Source organism: Mustela nigripes, chromosome 3 (genome assembly GCF_022355385.1).
Source record: "Mustela nigripes isolate SB6536 chromosome 3, MUSNIG.SB6536, whole genome shotgun sequence".
Taxonomy (NCBI): domain Eukaryota; kingdom Metazoa; phylum Chordata; class Mammalia; order Carnivora; family Mustelidae; genus Mustela; species Mustela nigripes.
The window spans coordinates 8245866-8272153 of record NC_081559.1 but is presented as its reverse complement, the minus strand read 5'-3'; the positions used below and the strand labels follow the sequence as shown (position 1 = coordinate 8272153).

General features: G+C 40.3%; 1 protein-coding gene across 5 annotated transcripts in view; it reads left to right on the top strand.

Moving 5' to 3' along the window:
- HECW2 (HECT, C2 and WW domain containing E3 ubiquitin protein ligase 2) overlaps positions 1 to 26288 on the top strand; it is a 367014-nt gene that overhangs the window by 294973 nt on the left and 45753 nt on the right. For all 5 annotated transcript variants that reach the window (XM_059393100.1, XM_059393097.1, XM_059393099.1 and 2 more), the window contains 2 exons: positions 6399 to 6482; positions 18054 to 18163. In XM_059393100.1, coding sequence (XP_059249083.1) covers positions 6399 to 6482; positions 18054 to 18163 — 194 coding nt within the window. The remainder of the gene's footprint in view (positions 1 to 6398; positions 6483 to 18053; positions 18164 to 26288) is intronic.

Here is a 26288-nt window from a genome sequence, read left to right as displayed (position 1 = left end):
AGCAACCCTCAGTTTGTTCTGTGAGATTAAGAGTCTCTTACAGTTTGTCTCCCTCTGCTTTTCAGAGTCTTAAAAGTCTCTAGCCTCCCAATGATTGGTAAGGGTTTTTATCTGTTAGTGACACCTGGGGTCTTCAGCTGAACATATTCTTTAAATGTAGATCTCACAGGGTAATCTATTGGTAAGAAATTATTTGATAAGTTTTGAAATAAGTTTCTATCTTATTCCACCTTATTTATAACTCTCGGCATATCCTTTCTAAAATCATTTACAGAATTTGAGCATGAAGAGCATATGCTGTCATGACAAGTACAGAAGGAAGCAGGAACATAAATCAATGAGATAATGCTGTTCCTCTACAAAGAGTGTGTGTCACAGCGCACTTCTGTTTTCCGAAAAGTTTTCGGTAGTTGAGCATTTTGCTTTCTCACATCATAATGGGGAAGTTTGTGTGTCTAAGAGAACATTCTGTTTTGTATGGTTAAAAACTGCATCGTAAGAGGCATTCCCACCAAGGCAGGGTGGGGAGCCCGCTGGGGTTTTTTAATCTCGTATTTCAGTGATACCTTTGATAAAAGATTGATGCGTAGAATAGAGCCACTGAGTAATTGTGTGTCAAAGGTAACTGTGTGATACTCGTTTCCTGAGCCAAGGGTCCTCAACAGCAGCGTCACTCTGCATGCATTCTTTCTCACCAGTGGCACAGTCACTTCAAAGAAATATCCCTTCTTTTTTCTCTCCATATAATGAGGAAAAGTGTTAGCCCTTGGGAGATTCAAATGGGTGCATCTATTTATGTTGTGTTTTTCCTGTTTAACTTGTGATTCCTTCTAAACCAGAGGAAAGCCAGCTGTGTATTTAGTTCCTACGCATATGTAGTTTCCTCTTCCTTGAGACTCCACTTTGTGTTTCTTTTACCATAGGATGGCTACGGTTCTTTGCAATGGGATATGGCTTTAGCTTTCACCACTGCATTTAAATCACCGCTCCCTCTAACTGTCATGTAAAGGGGATACTACGAAGTTGTCCTCTTTTTTTTCTTTTTTAAAATCTCAGAAAAGATTTCTTTCCTCAGCTCGAGAAATCAACATCCAAGAGTCGGTACTACCTGCTTCAAGCAGGTACTGTCGCCCCGTGGGTGACTGTATCCTCCTACTGGCTCTCACTGGAAGGCAGTTATCATACTAAGAAGCTTTTTGTATGTGTGGCATTAAAATTAAAGCCAAAATAAAGTGTTCTATTGTTTCATTCAAAGACAAATATATTCATTACGAAAAGAACCCTTTAACAATATTTTGTTGGTGAATATAATGAGCACAAATTCAATAAAATTTTTGGTGTTGGTATTTGTACAACACTATATTATGTGCAAAGATCTACATGTCATAAAACTGAATTAAGAGTTGAGAATAAGGGGCGCCTAGGTGGCTCAGTGGGTTAAGTCGCTGCCTTCGGCTCAGGTCATGATCTCAGGGTCCTGGGATCGAGTCCTGCATCGGGCTCTCTGCTCAGCGGGGAGCCTGCTTTCCTCTCTCTCTCTCTCTCTCTCTCTGCCTACTTGTGATCACTCTCGGTCAGGTAAATAAATAAAATCTTAAGAAAAAAAAAAAAGAGTTGAGAATAATCCCTCTTATGTGATTATTAGGTCTAGCCAGCAGACCTGCTCCCTACTAGTCCATCTTCCCCCAGGCATCAGGGAGACGTATTTTGGGGTCCAGGTTGATTCCATTTCTCTTTGTCCATGAGAATCCACCGCAGACCTGTATTTGCAAACCAAATGGGAAGTTGAAAGGAAGGTTGGTTTTTGTACAGCGTGGCCCTGGCCTTCAGCTCAGACCATGCTGGTGACCGCGGCAGAGCGTGAATGGTCAATGGAGTAATGAACACGAATCTTCTCGTCTTAGACTTACACCAGTCGAGAAGTCATGGGGTTTCTGTAAAATTGCCCTCGGGAAGTTTTTTAAAACATGTATTTTTGAAGGTGTTACTGAACCGAGTCTACAGGAACCATGTGTGCACAGTCTGCAATCCGGAGAGTTTTGTGGTTTCGAGGCCTTACTGCTTCTGATTGTTTCTGATCATGTGCCCTTCTTTAACTTCACCAAAAATGTAGGTTGGTTTCAATGAGAGTATTTCTGTGGGAATTCCGGCCCTGAGACTATGTTCATTGTCCTCAAATGCTCTTCTGCTAGAGTTGATCTCCTGGGGTAATTCTGTGCACTTGAGGAAGTGGTTACAAAGATCTAAATGTTACGGGTGTCTGAGATGCAGCGAGAGCCAGAGACTTTTCCCTGAGGTTGTCACGATACAGTTTAACTTGTCACCGCCGCAGCTGTGAGTTCCCTTATTAAAAGAGTGCCCCTTTGCCTGTCCTCGCACTCCCCTCACAGGGGTCTGTTTTAGCAGATGACCTGCTAGCAGCTCTCCGATTCTTTTTCTCTGCCACAACAAAAAGATGGTAGCTTATTCTGGAGGCTGAGTGGAGGCAGAGAAATTTGTTAGGAGCGAACTCTTAGTTTAGCGTTTACTAATCTTGTGTCGTGTTGTGTTTTATTGGGCATTCCTAATGCTGTACCTACAGCACAAAGCTAGGTGTTTGGGGAACATAAAACTGAAGGAGGAAGGGCTTTTGCTCTCAAGAAATTCATGTTTACAAAGGAGTTATGTTGTAACGGAGTGGCCCAGTGAGAAAGCCCAGTGGAGGAAGTGCCGGAATGTTTTCTAAAGGTCTCAGAGAAAGAAACATACCCATGCAGAGAGGGTCAAGTGATAAAGGGTTATTTGAATGTCATCTAAATCCTCATTATAAGCTACTAAAATTGAATAGAATTTCTACATTAAGGTGCAATAAAGTTAAGAATTAGAGGACTGCCACTAATTCCTTCTAACTCTATAAATACAAAAAGTAAACTAGAACAAATATTGTGATGTAACTTTCAAATGTCTCTTTAATCAGAGTCATATGGTTCTTTCATGATATTTCTCAAGCTTGTTATGTTTATTTCAGACACTAAGTGGACTCATGGAAAATTATTAGGAGCCAAAACTTATTTTCCAATCTAAAAAGAAAAGAAATATTGCAGATCTATAATGTTGACTTTAATCACTTTTAATGAAACATAAGTGTGCACAGATACAAAATATGCATAAACTTCTCACAGCTTTTATGAACTTTAAAGCCAAAAGACATGTAAGTTAAGGGAAAACTTTAAAAAATAACATTTAATTGAATGATACTAATGTGAGATTTTGTTTTTCAGAAGCCAAATCACCAATACGGAGACCATTGTCTATAGAAAGATACATTTGTACTTTTTTGTTTCGCTTGTGTTTGACTTGTATTTGATTTTGATTTTGCATCTAATGGTACATCTGTGGCAATGTGCAGTCATCATTTTTCTTAACAAATAGCTTGCTTTTGTCTATTAATTTACTCCTAATTTTATTTGTATCTACTAATTCATTGTTTCATTTAATACCCCAAATGCAATACTGAAGAAAAAATATATTATTAAATGTACCCTGTGATGATTCTATTCCTCCTTTTCTATTTGTAAGTTATAAAACTTGTGTTCTTAGAATAAGTCATAACATTGTTGGTGTTTAGTTAGCATAAATGCATAATTTACTTTTTAAGTCCATTTATTTTATTTTCTCTTACCTTATGGCAATATATATACACTTAACCTTGCCTCACTTCATTGTCATTATGCAAATCAGTACTGCAAAAGAAAAGTCTTGTCTTTTTAATTGGTAAGAGAATGGTGCGTGTGTGGTAGACAGGGACCGCTGTTATCAAACTTAACATCAAGGCCCTGCCAACCTCAGAGCCTGCTCACCAACACTTTGAAAGTTTCTCTCTGATCACTTGGCACCAATGTCTTATAAATGCGAACATGGGAACTGAAGTCAGATGGCAGCAAGTCCGTCATTAATGTTATTCAGATTATCTAACATATCCTGCCTCAGTATTGGCAGTTTTTGATTGTCAATGTGAAAACACGGAATTTTTAAATTCCCCGAGAACTTGAGACTATGTCTGTAGATTTCTAGTAGATAGGAACACGAGTCTGACAAATGCTGGCCTACGGACTATTAGGCAAATACCTAATAACCAAGAAGTAGTTCCTGTTTGGTTTTGCTTTTCTTAGAAAAGATTGGCAACATTTCTGAGGATATCTGGTGATGTTCTCTTCCTCCGCCTTGATCTGCTCTCGACAGTCAGTAAACCGATGCCCTCTGTTTTTATGTGGAATAGGAGTGGGCCTAAGACCTGAACAGAATTCAGTTAAACAAACGGAACGGCTTGAATATTTTCCTGCAGTACTGGAAGTGACCTTCTCCTTTCCACTGCACGTGACCTCTTTGCGAGAGGAGCCAGGGCTTCTACCCCACTGTACGCCCAGTGTGGGATACCGTGCCCGGCACAGAGCAGACACTGAGAAAATGTTTGCTGAAAGGATGAATGAATGTTGGTATAAAGAGTTCTTAGTGGTAGAGTATGCGTCAGGTGACATGCTCCAGAGTCTTATTCCTGAAAGTATATGACCCTTAGCTCACTGGTGCAATAACTCAGCTGGCCTGAAGAAGACTAGCCTCCACTTGCCGCTGGTATGTTCTGGCCTAAAGAATCAGACCAGTTCCTTTCACTGCCTAATATAGTTAATATCTGGACAGTGATAAAAAGTTCCCCCATTGGCATATGTCCTCTGGTGTCCTTCCCTGTCCTCAGCCTGTCATTCTTGTGAGTCAGGAAGCTGTCATCTTTTCCTGACTCCCAGAAAGCCTACAGGCCACAGTCTGGAGTACGATCTCTTATGTCGCTCGCCTCACCCCATCTAGCTCCAGTCAGAGAAGTGGAGGAGAGTGCGCGCCCTGTTTGTCTTCTCGTCTGTTCTGTTTGCCTGACTCCTTTTCATGATAGGCTACGGAGATAAACTGTGTATTTGTTAGAGATAGCTTGTGATTCTTCAAGATCAAAGCATGTTATTACTGACCCTTACCAGAAGATTTCTTTCGTTAAGTTATTGTTCATTTTTTCCTCCATGATAACTTTTCTCTAATTTAGCTTTTTTCAACCAACTTTCATATCTTGTACCAGAAAAAAATTGCTCACCAGATAATGCTCCCTGGTTTCGTCATGTGCTTCAGACATGTGATTGTAACACTTGAGGCAAATGTTCCGCTTGGTTCCAGTTTTCAGACTGAAACAACTAAGCAGAAAGACTGGCTTTTCCCTTCTGAGCAATTTCTTTACATTCGGGTCTAACATTCATTTCTTAGGTTGCATATGTGAAACTCCTGGCAGTGAAGGTTGGAAAGGGAAATTTGGTAATACCAGAGATTAGAAACTTCATATGCTAATGTATTGTTTAAAATGGATCTAGCCAGAAGCAGGCAAACTCTTGATCACTCCTTGTAAGCTGTGTGGCTGAAAGCAAAGCCGTTGACTTCTCTGTACATTCTGGGGTTTTCCGTCTCAACAGTTAAACCTTGTCTTACACCTCATTGTCTTCAAGCTTGTAAAAATTAAGAGATTTGGAATTTGGAAATATAAAATACAGTAGAACTTTATGAAAATATCAAACAGAAAAACAAGATAATCTTCAAGAGGAACTAAATCTAAATAAATACTTGGACCAAAGATTAATATTTTATTTCATAGTGTACAAAAATCAGACTATACTGTCATTAGCACTTTGAGTTAATTGATTGGTTGTTTTTACTCCTATGTTCCTATCAAATGAAATGCTTTCAGTACTGTAGTTTATGTTCTTATATTTTTTTTATAAAAATGAATATGATGTGCTTTGAAATAAAATCATGTAAATAAGAGGAAGCAACAGGGAAATTTTTATTAAAATTGTTTTCATATAAAGAATCGAAAACAGCATGATGATGGCTCATCAAACAAAAAGAAAAACCTGGTGTTCTTACATCTATCTATAGTAAAATAATGGTAGAAATCACTCACATTGTCATGTTTGAAATGTGTACATATAAGTGTATATACCTTTGCACAGGCATACATGTTATGTGTTCTACCAACTGTGGTAACTAAAGGTGTTTCAGGGTTTGAGTTACTTCAAAGAGCCATATGCCTTTATGTTGAATATGTATTGAGTATAACCCATCTGCCTCCAAGTAGGTATACGCTTATAACACATGATGTAGAGGTGTGCCCCCAGGTAAACAGATGACTGTCCCTGTACACTTTTTGGAATAACAGGGAATTGGCCTGAATGGCCCAAATATTTGCTTAGGTACAAGCCCACAGTAGGCTTTACTTCAAAGCAGAGACTGAGTTGTTTTTAAATGTTTTTTAAAATGGTGCCTAAGGCATGTTATGTTTCAGAAGTCCAGCACATACATTCTGAGCTGTTTGTTTGCTTGAATAGGGAGAAGATCCAATTTATCCGAACTGAAGGGACCCCAGGATTGGTGCGTCTTTCAAGTGATGCCGACCTTGTTATGTTGCTGAGGTATGGAACACCAGTTTTTGAAGTAGAAAGTTTTCTGTCATTGGATGTTATGGAGTGTTTTATAAAATGCTATCCTAATATTAGTAGCCTAAAAATGTCTCTGTTATTCTTAAAGACTTGTGGAATACTCATGTGGAAGATGTAGGATGCTGGTGATGTAGTGATGATTCGTTTCAGATTGCACTTCTTAGTCTGAGATCTGTTTGATTTTTTCTTTTTTTTTTTTTTACCCTGGTGATAAATGAGGTGGTATTGGAGAAGGGAGAGATTAATAGAGGCCAATGGTAGAATGTCCCACTCACGAAATGGAACGCAAACATATACAGGCTTTCCCCTTTGGAGTAAAAGGTCATATTTATATTTTCTTTCAAATTCTTTCCTCCAAATGTGCTTTTTTTGTTTATTTTTTCTGATTTGATGTGATTTTTTAAAAATGATTTTGAGAGTTTAGGTTTGGGAAATTCGATCAGAAAGTTGAAATTTGATCACTGGTACTCATTGCTGACTTGATAGGCCTTCATAAAATTGACCAGCTGCATTTTCTTTCCTGATGGTTAGGTCAGCTTTGGTTTATTTTAGAGTAGTTTAGAAAGGAAACTGGCAAGTTTTCAAAAGATTTTTCATTTTTAATATTATCCCTCAAATGTAAGAGACTAGAATAAGTTAATGCTTTGCTCTACCCAATAGTTGGGACACCCACCACCAGAACCTGCAAAGAATTAAAGGCAAAGTCATACTGAAACAGACCACACACCGTTTTATTGGTCTTAGAGTGCTAACAGTCTCATTCATGGTACTCATGATGATCTTGACCTCACCATTTCTGACTGCCTGCATGACAGTTGCCATACTTGTAAAACTGAAGTCAAAAAATTATGTTCCTTTCCTGGGTAGTTGGAGCATAGTTCAAAGGGATATATAACCACTTTCCACAGAGACTTTGCTTCACCTGATCCTGAACAAGACCTATTGGGAAGCAAGGGTTACTTCTCAGTCGAAGAGGTGACCTGTGACTGTGTTACACTGAATGAGTTCTAAGAACAGAATATAGTGTGCTACATGGTCAGGAAGACTGTTGGTTAGTTACTATGTAATATGATGTTTCTACCATAGTTCAGTTGGTAATAAAATAGTTCTGTTGTAAAATTCTAGAAATTTTAGAAATCTAAGCATTTTTACTTAAACTAAAAAATTCTGCATTTGGAATTAATAAAAACAATGATCATAGAATAGAAATCATGACTATCATTCACCTATTCTTAGTTCAATAATCTTTAGATGGTATCGTCCTCAATCTTTTAAGTTACAGTATAGCTTAGAATATTTGTGCTTTTGTTAACACTGCAGTTTTCCTGAGTTTCTATGTGTTATATGGTTGAACTTAAAAATACTTAAAAACTGGGGCACCTGGGTGGCTCAGTGGGTTAAAGCCTCTGTCTTCAGCTCAGGTCATGAGCCTCTCTCTCTGCCTTTCTTTCTCTCTGTCTGCCTCTCTGCCTACTTGTGCTCTCTTCCTGTCAAATAAATAAATAAAATCATTTAAAAAATACTTATACATATATATGTATCAGTTTTAAGTATGTATATGTATGTATATACATATATATACATATGTGTGTATATAGATACACACGTGTGTGTGTGTGTATGTATGTATATATATATATATATATATATATATATATACACACACATATGAGCAAAGCTACATTTTCCTCAATTTGGGGAAACACTGTATTATCTGAAGTTAATTGGCCTTTGGAGAAGTGTGAGAAATTCATTTATTATATAATAGTTCTATAATTATTATATTCAAATGATGTTATTAAGTTCTAGACTTATTTTATTTAGATGATCAGATGTATTTATTAAATTTAATAATTGTACATAGTGACACAATGTATTCCATGTGGTTGCTTAATAAATAATGTTTAATAGTTATTGAAACATTTTCAGATGTCCTTAGTTATCAGATGTCCTTAGTTATTTTTTATTTTACTTTGGAGTTTGAGTCTTTTGAATCAGTGACTATAAACTCAAGCAATGGACTAGTTGCATATATAGTGAAAGACTTTCTGTCTATTTTTATACTTTGCCTATTTCCTTTTTCTTTTTTTCTTTTTTTTTTTAAGATTTTATTTACTTACGAGAGAGAAGAGAAAGAGGGAGAGCAAGGGGTGGGGGGAGGAAAAGCAGACCGAAAGGGACAAGCAGACTCTGTGCTGAGTGCTGAGCTCTGAGCCTGATGTGGGACTCGATCTTAGGACCCTGAGATCATGACCTGAGCCAAAATCAGAAGGCAGATGCTTAAATGACTGAGCCACCAAGGTGCCCCTGTTTCTTTTTTAAGATTTTATTTATTTAATTGACAGGCAGAGATCACAAGTAGGCAGAGAGGCAGGCAGAGAGAGAGGAGGAAGCAGGCTCCCCGCCAAGCAGGAAGCCTGACACGGGACTCAATCCCAGAACCTGGAGATCATGACCCGAGCCGAAGACAGAGGCTTTAACCCACTGAGCCACCCAAGCACCCCAGGTGCCCTTATTTTTAAAAAAAGGAAAATCAGGGGAGGAGTCAAGATGGCGGAGAAGTAGCAGGCCGAGACTACTTCAGCTAGCCGGAGATCAGCTAGATAGCTTATCTAAAGATTGCAAGCACCTGAAAATCCATCGGCAGATTGAAGAGAAGAAGAACAGCAATTCTGGAAACAGAAAAACAACCACTCTCTGAAAGGTAGGACCGGCGGAGAAGTGAATCCAAAGCGACGGGGAAGATAGACCCCGGGGGGAGGGGCCGGCTCCTGGCAAGCGGCGGAGCAACCGCGCACAAAATCAGGACTTTCAAAAGTCTGTTCCGCTGAGGGACATCGCTCCAGAGGCTACCTGGGGCGAAGCCCACGCGGGGTCAGTGTGGCCTCAGGTCCCGCAGAGTCCCAGAAGGATCGGGGGTGTCTGAGTGTCGCAGAGCTTGCGGGTATTGGAACGGGGAAGCCGGCTACAGAGACAGAGCCGACAATAAGCTCGCAGCTCGGGGTGACCTTGAACCGGTCGCAGGCTCGGTGAGCTCGGAGCGCGGCCGGAGGTCAGGCAGACGGGAGTGACTGGGCGCGGTTCTCTGAGGGCGCACTGAGGAGTGGGGCCCCGGGCTCTTGGCTCCTCCGGGCCGGAGACCAGGAGGCCGCCATTTGTATTCCCGTCCTCCGGAACTCTACGGAAAGCGCTCAGGGAACAAAAGCTCCTGAAAGCAAACCCGAGCGGATTAATCAGCCCGGCCCCGGGTAAGGGCGGTGTAATTCCGCCTGGGGCAAAGACACTTGAGAATCACTACAACAGGCCCCTCCCCCAGAAGATCAACAAGAAATCCAGCCGAGACCAAGTTCACCTACCAAGGAGTGCGGTTTCAATCCCAAGGAGGCAGCAGAATTCCAGAGGAGGAAAAAGTCAAGCACTGAACTCATGGCTTTTTCCCTGTGATTTTTTTTAGTCTTGCAGTTAATTTAATTTTTTTCTTTTTCATTTTTTGTTTTTTTTTTCTCGCCTTCGGGTAAAATTTTTTTTAACTGTTACCTTTTTCTTTTTTAATGATTTTTTACTAGTTTATCTAATATATATTTTTTTTTATATTTTTCTTAGGTGTTTTCTTTTTTAAAAATTCTTTTCTTTTTTTTTCTTTTTTCTTTTTTTTTCTGTCTTCCTTTTTGAACCTCTTTTTATCCCCTTTCTCCCCCCGCACAATTTGGGATCTCTTCTAATTTGGTTAAAGCATATTTTCCTGGGGTTGTTGCCACCCTTTTAGTATTTTACTTGCCCCTTCATATACTCTTATCTGGACAAAATGACAAGACGGAAAAATTCAACACAAAAAAAAGAACAAGAGGCAGTACTGAAGGCTAAGGACCTAATCAATACAGACATTGGTAATATGTCAGATCTAGAGTTCAGAATGACAATTCTCAAGGTTCTAGCCGGGCTTGAAAAAGGCATGGAAGATATTAGAGAAACCCTCTCGAGAGATATAAAAGCCCTTTCTGGAAAAATAAAAGAAATAAAATCTAACCAAGTTGAAATCAAAAAAGCTATTAATGAGGTGCAATCAAAAATGGAGGCTCTCACTGCTAGGATAAATGAGGCAGAAGAAAAAATTAGTGATATAGAAGACCAAATGACAGAGAATAAAGAAGCTGAGCAAAAGAGGGACAAACAGCTACTGGACCACGAGGGGAGAATTCGAGAGATAAGTGACACCATAAGACGAAACAACATTAGAATAATTGGGATTCCAGAAGAAGAAGAAAGAGAGAGGGGAGCAGAAGGTATACTGGAGAGAATTATTGGAGAGAATTTCCCCAATATGGCAAAGGGAATGAGCATCAAAATTCAGGAGGTTCAGAGAACGCCCCTCAAAATCAATAAGAATAGGCCCACACCCCATCACCTAATAGTAAAATTTACAAGTCTCAGTGACAAAGAGAAAATCCTGAAAGCAGCCCGGAAAAAGAAGTCTGTAACATACAATGGTAAAAATATTAGATTGGCAGCTGACTTATCCACAGAGACCTGGCAGGCCAGAAAGAGCTGGCATGATATTTTCAGAGCACTAAACGAGAAAAACATGCAGCCAAGAATACTATATCCAGCTAGGCTATCATTGAAAATAGAAGGAGAGATTAAAAGCTTCCAGGACAAACAAAAACTGAAAGAATTTACAAACACCAAACCAGCTCTACAGGAAATCTTGAAAGGGGTCCTCTAAGCAAAGAGGGAGCCTACAAGTGGTAGATCAGAAAGGAACAGAGACTATATACAGTAACAGTCACCTTACAGGCAATACAATGGCCCTAAATTCATATCTCTCAATAGTTACCCTGAATGTTAATGGGCTAAATGCCCCTGTCAAAAGACACAGGCTATCAGAATGGATAAAAAAAACAAAACCCATCTATATGTTGCCTCCAAGAAACTCATTTTAAGCCCGAAGACACCTCCAGATTTAAAGTGAGGGGGTGGAAAAGAATTTACCATGCTAATGGACATCAGAAGAAAGCAGGAGTGGCAATCCTTATATCAGATCAATTAGATTTTAAGCCAAAGACTATAATAAGAGATGAGGAAGGACACTATATCATACTCAAAGGGTCTGTCCAACAAGAAGATTTAACAATTTTAAATATCTATGCCCCCAATGTGGGAGCAGCCAACTATATACACCAATTAATAACAAAATTAAAGAAACACATCAACAATAATACAATAATAGTAGGGGACTTTAACACTCCCCTCACTGAAATGGACTCATCCAAGCAAAAGATCAGCAAGGAAATAAAGGCCTTAAACGACACACTGGACCAGATGGACATCACAGATATATTCAGAACATTTCATCCCAAAGCAACAGAATACACATTCTTCTCTAGTGCACATGGAACATTCTCCAGAATAGATCACATCCTCGGTCCTAAATCAGGACTCAACCGGTATCAAAAGATTGGGATCATTCCCTGCATATTTTCAGACCACAATGCTCTAAAGCTAGAACTCAACCACAAAAGGAAGTTTGGAAAGAACCCAAATACATGGAGACTAAACCGCATCCTTCTAAAGAATGAATGGGTCAACCGGGAAATTAAAGAAGAATTGAAAAAAATCATGGAAACAAATGATAATGAAAATACAACGGTTCAAAATCTGTGGGACACAACAAAGACAGTCCTGAGAGGAAAATATATAGTGGTACAAGCCTTTCTCAAGAAACAAGAAAGGTCTCAGGTACACAACCTAACCCTACACCTAAAGGAGCTGGAGAAAGAACAAGAAAGAAACCCTAAGCCCAGCAGGAGAAGAGAAATCATAAAGATCAGAGCAGAAATCAATGAAATAGAAACCAAAAAAACAATAGAACAAATCAACGAAAGTAGGAGCTGGTTCTTTGAAAGAATTAATAAAATTGATAAACCCTTGGCCCGACTTATCAAAAAGAGAAGAGAAAGGACCCAAATAAATAAAATCATGAATGAAAGAGGAGAGATCACAACTAACACCAAAGAAATACAAACTATTTTAAGAACATACTATGAGCAACTCTATGCCAATAAATTTGACAATCTGGAAGAAATGGATGCATTCCTAGAAACCTATAAACTACCACAACTGAACCAGGAAGAAATAGAAAGCCTGAACAGACCCATAACCAGTAAGGAGATTGAAACAGTCATTAAAAATCTCCAAACAAACAAAATCCCAGGGCCAGACGGCTTCCCGGGGGAATTCTACCAAACATTTAAAGAAGAACTAATTCCTATTCTCCTGAAACTGTTCCAAAAAATAGAAATGGAAGGAAAACTTCCAAACTCATTTTATGAGGCCAGCATCACCTTGATCCCAAAACCAGACAAGGATCCCACCAAAAAAGAGAGCTATAGACCAATATCCTTGATGAACACAGATGCGAAAATACTCAACAAAATACTAGCCAATAGGATTCAACAGTACATTAAAAAGATTATTCACCACGACCAAGTGGGATTTATTCCAGGGCTGCAAGGTTGGTTCAACATCCGCAAATCAGTCAATGTGATACAACACATCAATAAAAGAAAGAACAAGAACCATATGATACTCTCAATAGATGCTGAAAAAGCATTTGACAAAGTACAGCATCCCTTCCTGATCAAAACTCTTCAAAATGTAGGGATAGAGGGCACATACCTCAATATCATCAAAGCCATCTATGAAAAACCCACCACAAATATCATTCTCAATGGAGAAAAACTGAAAGCTTTTCCGCTAAGGTCAGGAACACGGCAGGGATGTCCATTATCACCACTGCTATTCAACATCGTACTAGAGGTCCTAGCCTCAGCAATCAGACAACAAAAGGAAATTAAAGGCATCCAAATCGGCAAAGAAGAAGTCAAATTATCACTCTTCGCAGATGATATGATACTATATGTGGAAAACCCAAAAGACTCCACTCCAAAACTGCTAGAACTTATACAGGAATTCAGTAAAGTGTCAGGATATAAAATCAATGCACAGAAATCAGTTGCATTTCTCTACACCAACAGCAAGACAGAAGAAAGAGAAATTAAGGAGTCCATCCCATTTACAATTGCACCCAAAACCATAAGATACCTAGGAATAAACCTAACCAAAGAGGCACAGAATCTATACTCAGAAAACTATAAAGTACTCATGAAAGAAATTGAGGAAGACACAAAGAAATGGAAAAATGTTCCATGCTCCTGGATTGGAAGAATAAATATTGTGAAAATGTCTATGCTACCTAAAGCAATCTACACATTTAATGCAATTCCTATCAAAGTATCATCCATCTTTTTCAAAGAAATGGAACAAATAATTCTAAAATTTATATGGAACCAGAAAAGACCTCGAATAGCCAAAGGGATATTGAAAAAGAAAGCCAACGTTGGTGGCATCACAATTCCGGACTTCAAGCTCTATTACAAAGCTGTCATCATCAAGACAGCATGGTACTGGCACAAGAACAGACACATAGATCAATGGAATAGAATAGAGAGCCCAGAAATAGACCCTCAACTCTATGGTCAACTAATCTTCGACAAAGCAGGAAAGAATGTCCAATGGAAAAAAGACAGCCTCTTCAATAAATGGTGCTGGGGAAATTGGACAGCCACATGCAGAAGAATGAAAGTGGACCATTTCCTTACACCACACACAAAAATAGACTCAAAATGGATGAAGGACCTCAATGTGCAAAAGGAATCCATAAAAATCCTTGAGGAGAACACAGGCAGCAACCTCTTCGACCTCAGCCGCAGCAACATCTTCCTAGGAACAACGCCAAAGGCAAGGGAAGCAAGGGAAAAAATGAACTATTGGGATTTCATCAAGATCAAAAGCTTTTGCACAGCAAAGGAAACAGTTAACAAAATCAAAAGACAACTGACAGAATGGGAGAAGATATTTGCAAACGACATATCAGATAAAGGACTAGTGTCCAGAATCTATAAAGAACTTAGCAAACTCAACACCCAAAGAACAAATAATCCAATCAAGAAATGGGCAGAGGACACGAACAGACATTTTTGAAAAGAAGACATCCAGATGGCCAACAGACATATGAAAAAGTGCTCCATATCACTCGGCATCAGGGAAATACAAATCAAAACCACAATGAGATATCACCTCACACCAGTCAGAATGGCTAAAATCAACAAGTCAGGAAATGACAGATGCTGGCGAGGATGCGGAGAAAGGGGAACCCTCTTACACTGTTGGTGGGAATGCAAGCTTGTGCAGCCACTCTGGAAAACAGCATGGAGGTTCCTCAAAATGTTGAAAATAGAACTGCCCTATGACCCAGCAATTGCACTATTGGGTATTTACCCTAAAGATACAAACCTAGTGATCCAAAGGGGCACGTGCACCCGAATGTTTATAGCAGCAATGTCCACAATAGCCAAACTATGGAAAGAACCTAGATGTCCATCAACAGATGAATGGATCAAGAAGATGTGGTATATATACACGATGGAATACTATGCAGCCATCAAAAGAAATGAAATCTTGCCATTTGCGACAACATGGATGGAACTAGAGCGTATCATGCTTAGCAAAATAAGTCAAGCAGAGAAAGACAACTATCATATGATCTCCCTGATATGAGGAAGTGGTGATGCAACATGGGGGCTTAAGTGTATACGAGAAGAATAAATGAAACAAGATGGGATTGGGAGGGAGACAAACCATAAGTGACTCGTAATCTCACAAAACAAACTGAGGGTTGCTGGGGGGAGGGGGTTTCGGAGAAGGGGGTGGGATTATGAACATTGGGGAGGGTATGTGCTTTGGTGAGTGCTGTGAAGTGTGTAAACCTGGTGATTCACAGACCTGTACCCCTGGGGATAAAAATATATGTTTATAAAAAATAAAAAATTTTATTAAAAGCCTTAAAAAAAAAAAAAAAGGAAAATCACTCCTGGTACAAATGGACTTGATTATCAGCAAGCTGCAATGTTGACATGCCACAGCTCTAGGTAATTATTCCATTCAAAATAAACCCATGTAAGATTGTTCTCCAAAATAGCTATTATAAAACTCAAGAATTTTTAAATGACGTTGTTACATTTGTTATTAATTCTTCTGTATCATATATTCTTTCATTAACTGAACTCCTGTAAAAAATCTACCTCTCTCATAGCTCAAATATGAAATGATTGATTTATTTGACTGTTAGAATTTTGAAGTTTATATAGTGAAAGACATCATATATAAAAGCACAAAGAAAGTTAACAAACTAAAAGAATATATTCACAACATGTAAAAGGGAGATATTATGAATATGAGAAGAATGCTTTTAAATCAATTCAGAAGAAAAGAACCCAAAAGAAAAACGGATAAAGGGTAGAAGAAAAAGGCATTTCTTAGAAATTGAAGTAAGAATAGTCAGTAAACTGGGGCACGTGGGTGGATTAGTGGGTTAAGCACCTGCCTTCGGCTCAGGTCATGATCCCAGCTCCTGGAATAGAGTCCCGTGTAGGGCTTCCTGTTCAGTGGGGAGTCTGCTTGTCCGTCTCCCTCTGCCCCTCCCCCTGCTCATGCTCACTCTCTGTCTCTCTTTTTGCCAAATAAATAAATAAAACCTAAAAAAATAAAGAACAAAAACCAAAAAACAACGTTTAAAAGAAAAGATTAGCCAGTAAACTCATGGACAGATGCTAGCAATCATAGAATGCAATTTCCAATGATGACATAATATTTCATAATATTAGATTTGGAAAAAGTTAAAAAATTAAAAAGTCTGATAATATTGAATAAGGAATAGGGACTCTCATACTGTCTGTACTTGGGATTACAATTCCTACAACCTTTTCAGAGCATAGTTTGATGATATTTCGTATAGTTGAAAAGGCATATGTGTTATGACAGAGCACTTCTGCTTTTAGATACATACCGTGTTTATACTAAACCTCCTTGCTCTGCACAAGGAAATATATACCGGATCTTCATTGCACCATTGTTGACAAAAGCACAATGCTGGGAAAAAATTAAATCCTTGTCAAAAGAGATAGCTTCAAAAGTACCGACATTTTGGGCTGGATACACGTTTGTTACAGGGAGCTCTTCAGTCTTCTGTGCCTTGTGAGATGATGCACCAGCATCATGGCTTCTACCCACTAGATACCAAAGGCAGACCCTCCCAGTTATGACAACCAAATATGTCCTCAGACATTCCCCAAAGTCCCCAAATGGTGTGCGAGAAGGCAAAATTGCCTCAGTTGAGTGTTTACAACCTTAAGGGGTCCTTTTCTTAACCTCTGCAAGAATGAACTGTTGTCACTTTTTTCTGAATGTTTTCTAACGGGTTTCTAGATTTGGCCAAGTTTGAGGAAAACCTACCTCTACCTATTAATTAAAAAACCAAAAACCAAAAAACAAAAAACACAAGTCATCTTACTTTACTGTTGTTTCAAAGCTTTGTCAAATATTCCTCAAGTGTCTTGTCAAGTGTCAAGAACTTAGTGTGATCAATAGTACTTTTATCATAAGATTTAATGAAAAGTCTGGGATTCTAAGATCTCACATCCCTGATTATTATCTTGTAGGAGAGTCCGAGAAACAGAAATTTCAATATGGGGAAGAACAAAGACACTGGATAGAATGTGAATAATCTGAGATCAAAATCCTCATATTTAGAAAAAAATTATAAAGCCAGAATAAACAAGGGACCTAACTATGAGCAGCTGTAGTTGTTTAGGAAGTGTTTTATTTTGCTTTTAATTCTCCAGTTAAATCCTAAACTCTTTGAACATTGAGACTCTGTCATGTATTTCTTAGAATGAAAATAAAGAACATACTTTGTGTCTCTATTATGGATTCTTAGTAGGCATTGTGTGTTGTGTGTTGAATCTTATTCTTTTTTTTTTAATATTTTATTTATTTCTTTGACACACAGAGATCACAAGTAGGCAGAGAGGCAGGCAGAGAGAGAGGAGGAAGCAGGCTCCCCGCCAAGCAGAGAGCCTGATGCAGGAGCCTGATGCGGGACTCGATCCCAGGACCCTGGGATCATGACCTGAGCCGAAGGCAGAGGTTTTAACCCACTGAGCCACTCAGGTGCCCCTTGAATCTTATTCTTGAAGCTAAAAACCCAGGTACTGTGTTCAAGCAAACGTGTAAATTCAGACTCACATATTAAAGAGGCAAAATGGGCCCAGGGTGGCTCACTTAGTTAAGCGGCTGCCTTCGGCTCAGGTCATGATCCCAGAGTCCTGGGATCGAGCCCGCATCAGGTTCTCTCTGTCAAATAAATAAATAAATGAAATCTTAAAAAAATAATAATAAAGTGGCAAAATAGAAATCGTGTTGTCCAAAGCTGGTAGGAAAACAGGCCCATAACCACAGCTTCCACAAAAGCCACAACAGGTGGCTGCTTATCCCAAGAATTAGCTACAGGAGAGTGGGGACAGGTGCTCCCTTTGAGATGTGCGCTGGACCTCAGGGTGAGAAATCGACTGTCTGGCTCATTTGGAAGCAAGGCTTTTCCCCATTGCTTTGGCTAAAGTGTACGTTTTGTTTCTTGTCTCTCCCCAGTTTATTTGAAGAAGAGATAATGTCTTATGTGCCTCCACATGCCTTACTGCACCCCAGCTACTGTCAGTCCCCACGTGGCTCCCCCGTGTCCTCTCCCCAGAACTCACCAGGTAAGGCCGCCTGTTGTGCCCAGTGAGTCCTCTGAGAAGTGTACCCTAAGACCAGATGTTTTATCCTTCGTAAAGGACGCTAAAGGAGCGCTTGGGTACGTCGTCAGTGTGGGCACGGGTACATGTTCTACGGCACTTAAAACTGGTTTGTCCCCATGACCATTCATTTGGACAGGAAGATAATGACTTTCCAGAAAGAGAGGATAAATGTTAGCAGTGTGATATCCTCAGATGCAGGATTTGCTTTCCATTATGTTACGTAGTGTCTAATCTATCCTGGAAAGTATTAGGACACAAAATACTATGTTAGCTTTTGGACTGAAACAAATCTTGGTTCGGAGACAGATTCAAATAAAAAGAAATGTCTACTTTCCAGAAATAATAAACAATTAAAAGTAGTTTAATGGAGTTCGATAGGTTTTTCCTGCAGTAATGACTAAGTACATTAGATAGGAAGACTAGAGACACAGGCAGCTAAAACATGTTGACGGATAAAAAAAACTAAAATATTTAAGTTCAAAATCCTTTTGAAAGACATCTGGTGTGAATGAAGGTGTGAGTGGATGTATGGATGAAGAAATGATAGAAAATGCAGCTTAGGAAGTAAGTTTTTTAAAAAGAAAATAGTTATAACGTTGACAGAGCATTAGCTATGTGTTATTTACGCTTTAATAGCTATCAGAATTTAAAACTGTTTTAATAGAAATCTAAGCGCTATTATGCATCACTCAAAGCTGCTCTGTAGTCTTTGATGTATAACTTGTTTTCACAAATCCTATGTTAATGAAGCTAAAGCCTAATTGAATACCACAAACAGGAAAAGGTCTATTAATTTGTTCTCTTAACAGATTTATTGAGCATTCAAGTATGATCCAAGCACTGAGTTAGACTCCAGTGCTACAATGATGAATGACGCAGTCTCTGCCTTTGAAGGATTCATGGTGGGACAATGAGTCAGCAAATGACTCTGTAAAGCCGTGTGGTTGGTTCTGGAAGGAGAGGTATGGGAACTCCGATTTGGGAACTGTTCTTCCTTCAAGATCGGCAGTGGGTGTTTGGGGATAAAGAAAACAGACACGGTGGGAGCCTTGAAGGATGACGAAGGCGGGCCGGAGCAAGAAGGCAGTCCTCAGCCAGCGAGCGGTATGACCTCGGCCTCAGAAGTGTGAGAGAAGTTTAGGGCCGATTAATAGCTACGAGCAAGAGCAAGTTCTCAAAGCTCAGGTTGGAAAGATAGGCTAGGGCTGCTTGGTCGTTGAAGCCTTAGTTTGTCGTCCATATGGAGCCACGGAAACTTTGCAAACAGAAGAATATCCTGTTTTCCAAGGAACACTTCGGTGGCAATAGGGACAATGGTTTCGAAGACGAGATAATGGAGTCCGAGAAACCGCTTGGGAGGCTGTTGTGCTAAGACAGGTGTTGTGTTAACGCAGGTTAATACGAGGACCTGCTGAAGGGCTGGACTCGAAGTGTTGGAGAAACAGGAATTAGTTCAAAGGGTACGTAGGATATAGAGACTCAGGACTCTGAGTCCAAGTAGGGAAGATTCTGAGGTCAAGGCAGATGCTGAGGTCCCCAACACCCGGACTACCAGGCAGATGGCAACACCGTTTGCCAGGGAACGAAAAAGATTAGACTGAAAAGGAGGGGTTGGAGGAGTTGAGTTTTGAGCATGGTTTGTTGAGGACTCTCTGAACCATCCAACTAGAGATACCGAAGACAAATGGAAAAGACAGTCATGGAGCTCAGGAGAGGCTGGTGGCTCAGCATATAGGTATGCTGGTAGCAGTTGAAACCCAGGGCAGATTGGAGGAACCAGGGAGGACAAGCCCGTGGAAAGAAGAGAAAACAGAGGATGGGAACATGAGGAACTCCAGTATTTCAGGGACGGGTTGAGAAAGAGGAGCCAATGAAGCAAAGCGGGCCAGTGGATTTTAGAAGAGAATCAGGAAGGTCTTTTCAGGGAAGCCAGGCTTCAAGGAGTAGAGAGTGGGCCAAATCCTCAAAGCATTCAAGAAGGATGAGTCCTGGGAAGAGGCCACTGGATCTGAAAATCACGAAGTTATAAATAGCCTTTTCTAGAGAAGTTTCTAGGAGATAAGAGGTTAGAAACTAGAATGTGACCACTTGCAGAGTGATACAGGATGTGAAAGTAGAAGCCAGAAGTGGAGAATATTCTTTTTAGGAAGTATGGGGATGAAAAGGAAGGAAACTTGGACAGTATTTAGAAGGAGAAGATGCGTTAAGGAAGAGGTTTCAGGATAGGGAAATTGAGCGTGTGTGTGTGTGTGTGTACAGAGGTCAGAAGACGTGGGTGGAAGGAAACTAGTTTGTCGAAGCAGCAAACCACAGACCCATGGAAAGGCAGGACACTGGAGACAGAAGTGAAGGTCAACTTTGGAACAAAGCAGGGACACATATTTTGATGATCCAGGATGAAAAGAAATAAATATATGACACTTCAGCTAAGTTTCAAGATGTAGGGGGAAAATTAGTGGAATTTGGAGCCAGCCTCAGTCTTTACCAATGGTCTGTGTCTCTGGGCAGTTGACTTCCTTCCCTGAACTTGAATGTGATTTTCTATAAAATGGAAATAAGAGCAATCACCTCCCACGGACTCTTGGGGGAGCACGCTTGCCTGCTGCTTGCAGCACAACAAGCATCCGATAAGTATTAATTTATCCCTTTTTTCTTTCTTTCTGGAAATCTGATCCTGAGAAGTATAGTTTGTCAATGTTCAAGCATTAATAACCAAAAAATGGGAAGTCATTTCTCCCTGATTTGCAGAAGCTCCTGCCTAAATATTTAATCATTCTGTCTGGTCTTTATCTTAGTTAGATCCTATGATGACGTTCAAATGGGTTATTCCTTTACCTGATGCTTTGTGGTTAAAGGAATGAAGCCTTGTGGATTTTTGCTCATTTCAGTCAAGGCTGTCCTGCCTGGGGCTTTTCTTTTTCTTTGTTGTCCCTCCCCAAGAAAGAGGTAGATTAACGGCTTCTGTCCCTTTCCAAGCCCTACAAAAACATGTGCTCCTGGGGACTGGCTAATCATTCTTTGAGACTATAGGAGCATTTTAAAGGGTGACTAATCATTTAGCATCACAAAGGAACATGAGAAATCTCTGATGGTAGTAAAATGCATTCTGGAAGCACATTTAGAGTCCAACATTTTCCAAAGAGATGTAGAACCCAAATATATCTAAATTGCTAGCAGCGTTTGTGGTGGTTTTAATTTACAGGGAGAATCATCTCCACATTTTTTGCCTATTCAATTTCAGGGGCTCTATTTGATCTTGCAATTGGGATGAACTGCCTGTTACCAATGGAAGTTATTGTAACTGATTCCACATGATCTTACAAGGCCAAGACTAGCTAAAGTCATTTGCCCTGTGGAGTGACCTTCTGATTCTTGGAGTACGAAAGCATCTCCTTCAACCACTTTCCTGAAGCTTTTTTGTGAAAAGCATTTTGGATGTTTTAAAGTGGTCTATTCTTCCTTCTTGTGACTAGAATTTCATCCCTTTTAGTGGTATGAGCATAATACTGTGAAAATTATGACAGCAACAAATTCGAATGATCTTTCAGAATGCCTTGGGATCGGTAAACTTTCCATACTTTTCCTTATTTGAGCACATTTACTTTTTCAAGTGCAGTGAAGAGAGGGGCTTTGGAAACTCTGACTTGCTGCTTTTTGCAGCTGTTAGAAAGCTCACCTAAAATTGGTCAAAATTTTGGAATGTGAAGGTTTGTTTTTCCAGGGCCGTTATAATGCCAATCCTGACCTTAGCTGTGCCAGAAGGGGAAAATCTCTCCAAAGACCATATAGTTCTTATGCCAAATATGGGACCCAGAAGTTTATTTAAGGACCTTTTGTAAGTCCACATTTCTAGGAATTTAAATGCAATAACACTTAATTTATCTACTATTATTGGAGATGTGCTCACATATGTGAATTTTCCATGTAACCAAAGCTATGACTAAGTGTCAGAGAATTTAACCCACCATTTACTGAACTCTTTCACAAATACGTTATCTTTCTCCCTGCTTTCCTATACACAGTGCATTAAAGGTGTTTCAGGTTTGGGGGATCAGCGTACAGAGCTGTTACAGCTTGACTAAAACTGGACTATCCGGAAGCTAGGCGGGCACCAGGTCACACGCAACAGGGTTAAACAGACCAGAGAGCACTGAAGAGCCATGTGGTTCTTCGCTGAAAGTCGTCTTGAGGCATGGGATATGCACAGTGAGACCCCGTAGGGCCCTCTTTCCCTCTCTTTCTCCCCTGAAAGTCAGCATCGTGGCTGCTGCTTCTGTCATCTCCTGCTCTTTTGTCTTTCTGTCTCTCTTTTCGTCCCGTCTTTGCACACGTCCCCCATCTTGCCCACCGTCCCTGAAGTAGCTTCATGCGGTTGACCCTTGAACACTGCGGAGGCCAAGGACGCCAACCCCCCGTGAGGTGAAAAACCTGCGTATGGCTTCTGACTCCTCCAAAACTCAACCACTGCCAGCTGACTGTTCCCAGGAAACTTACCACAACATGAACAGTCAGTTAGGTCCATACAAACGATTCGTATGTTGCATGTATTTCATACTGCATTCTTACAATAAAGCAAGCTAGAGAAAATGTTATGAAGAAAATCATAAGGAAGAGAAAATACTACAGTTCTGTACTGTATTTATTAAAAGAAAATGCACATCTAAGTGCAGCCATGCAGTTGAAACCGTGTTGTTCAAGGATCAACTGCACTTGTGTTTAGAAAAAGTGTTACTTCTCTTTGCTCAGCCCCACAAAGATGAACTAGGAAGCAAACAGTGCAGATGGAGGATGTCCCTGGGTGGGTGGAGATGGGGAAGCTGTGATTCCAGAGACTGAAAGACGGCCAAATACTGCCTGTGCCATGATATACGGGTGTTTTTAAATTTTATTGTTGTTGTTAGGCTCCCTTGTCCGCCCATCCCTAAGGCTGTAAGAGAATGCCCGTCACTGGTGTGCCTTGCAGTTTCCCCCTTTAATATATTGCTTCTGATTTGCAAGGTCTAAAAAATCAGCTTATTAAGTTGGTTTTTAAAAAATAAATGGTGTGTAAATGAGGGGTGCCTGGGTGACTCATTTGGTTATTTCCTCCTTTCAGCTCAGGTCATGATCTTGGGGTCCAGGGACGGAGTCCCGCATCAGGCTCTTTGCTCAATGGGGAATCTGCTTCTCCCTCTTCCTCTTCCCCTCCCCCTGTTCATGCTCTCTCTCTCTGTCAAGTAAATAAATAAAAGCTTAAAAAAAAATAAACAGTGTGTAAATGGAAATATCAGCAAGCTCAAAACAGTGACCTAGAGCCTTTCACTACTCTTAGAGAATAAGGCACAAATGCAAAAACTTTGGTAATTGTGCTTTGGGTCAGCCATTGTGGAGGTGTTTCTTTCCCCTTAATTTTAATTATTGAGCTATGTTCCAGAAGAACAAGTCTTCCAGAAATTATTATAATGCTTGATGGTTTGTTCACTAACAGGGAATTATTAAAAAAAAAATAATAAATTTTTTAAAAAGTTGTAGAGATGATTTTTAGAAAGTGAACCAGGAGAGAAGTAGGCTTCTGAGCTACCCCAGTCAGAGGCCAGAGCCATGCTGGATTAGGCCAAACTCCATCCCACCCAAAGCAGAGTGAGGGCCAGTCACCAAAGCCATCTCAGATCTTGGTGGCACATCTAGAATCCAAAACACCCAGACTTCCTAGTGATTTGATGCCAGAATATTTCTCCTATGCCCTGAAGCATTTTGTCAGGTAGAATTCTTTAGTTTGTATATGATTATACAATTTCATAATGATAAATGGAAACAATATCCTACTATTATCATACTTCAGGTCTGCCTCGCAATGATAAAGGAAAAAACCTAATATCTGTTACTAAAAATTTTCCTGCGAATAATTAACATAATGCTGACCACCCATGAAGTCAGCCATTTATTTGATTACTTCCCAAATGTAACACGGACTATTTTGTATCTGACTTCCTTTTTTTCTTTTTTGTAAAAGATTTTATTTATTTGATAGAGATCACAGGTAGGCAGAGAGGCAGGCAGAGAGAGAGAGAGGAAGGGAAGCAGGCTCCCTGCTGAGCAAAGAGCCTGATCCAGGGCTTGATCCCAGGACCCTGAGATCACGACCCAAGCTGAAGGCAGAGGCTTAACCCACTGAGCCACCCAGGCGCCCCTGACTTCCTTTTTTTAAAACCATAAGGTTACTCTCTCTATAGCAGTATCCTAAAACTTTACTTTTAGTTAGGGTTCCCATACAGTGCTATTAGTTCAATCTTCCAAGGTCATTTTTTATTTCTAAAGTGGAAGTAACAGCATTCTTGCCCTGGAATTTCTTGGCAGGGCACCCGACTTGCATTACGAACTTGACAAGAGCCAACAGCATAATTTATTGTAATTTTTAAACCATGAAGTAATGTGTAAATGATTTTTTTTATAATAGAACTATTAGCAAAAGAATTTTTGCATCTAACAATTTCTGTCTCCAGAGTTTCTGTAATTGGATCTCTTCTGTAATTGAACCTAGAGCATAAATGGAGTCAGAGCTAGTTTATATTAGGTGTCCATATTGATAATGATGGAATGAATTGTGGCATTTCCCACATCCTTTTAAGCATCTCAAATAATACAGCAATGGTACATGTGCTTTTTTTTAAGCAATCAACTTTAGAGTCCTGAAAGATTTTCATTCAGTCTTTTGTTTTTCTTTTTTCTCTTCCCTATTAATAATCACCCTCTTGAAAGCTGACTCATGACGGTGGCTTTCTGAGCTATCTAGGTTTACTAGCTTACAGGTTTCTCAGGCTGCAGGACCAACAGCCTGAATCTGCCACACTTGAGTGACCCTGTGCTATGCTGCCCTGTCCCTTAGCTGTCCAAGAGTGAGATCACGATCCTTCATGTTGCAAATGATGCCTTTCAAATACAGGGGAAGCATTGCCTCTGTGTTGGTCTCTGGATGTTCTCCAGATGTTTCATTGGTTACATTTGCTCTTCCTGTAGGGGGTGACGGTTCTCAACCTTGACTGCATATTGGATTCATCTGGAGAGCTGCGTAAAACTCTTATGCCTGCGTCCCGCCCCACAGATTCTGATGTAATGTGTCTTGGGTGTGACCTGAACATTGGGATTTTTTAGAGCTTCTTAAGTCAGTGAGGATTGAGAACCCACTGCGTAAGAGGGTTCTGTATCCTAGAGCTTTTAAGGTCAAGTTTATTTGTTTCCATTATGACGTAGATCTTAGATCTTTGGGTAAAAGATTCATAAACATGCAGACAGCTCTCTAGACGTATCATTGATTGGTAGCTGATTTTATTAAAATCCATTCTTAATACCCCAACACATTTCCCCATGTCTTTAGTCATCACCTCTCTGCAGATAATGTCAGAAACAGCTAACTCACAAAGCATCCTGCTGCCCGAACTCGTTCAGTGCACAGATGTGGTCCTCATCTCTCACCGGAACCCCAGGACTGTGTTTTCAAGTGCCGGGGAAGGAGATCCACCTGAATGGCTCTCGTCCCCAGCACAGTCTGTAGAAAGCTTCACGTGCCCCGTCCACCAGCCTGTCCCACACTGCTCATAGGGTCCCATAGACCCGGCTCAGGTCCCAGCGCCCACGCACCGGCACGTGATGTCAGTTTCCTTAGTCACCGAGTGGCGGTGCCGGCGAGGAGCATCATGCCGGTTTCGTAGGGTTCCCAGGATCCTGTCTGGAAAGCGCATGACTCTGTGCGCACCGCAGGCGCTTCACAAATGACAGCGGCTGCTGCTGTCTAAAGCTCGATGCTGCTGTCAGAGCTCCCCATGTCTCTTCCCTACTTACGATCTGTTGGCAGCTCTTATTTCATGTTGTGCGCGCTTCTCCGAGTCACCGCAGTCCCCTCAGGACTCCCGGCCAGGTCGCCCCTCGCAAAACGCCTCCTCTCCTTCCCGCCCTGAATCCACCCAACACACGCTGAAAACCCCTGCTTTAAAAAACACCGTGGGTTTGTAACTGCCTCGCTCAGGATCCTCTAACGTCTTCCCACGGCTCACCGCCCCATACTCAAACTCCTTAGCTGGGTTTTTTAAAATTCTTCACATAATTTGGC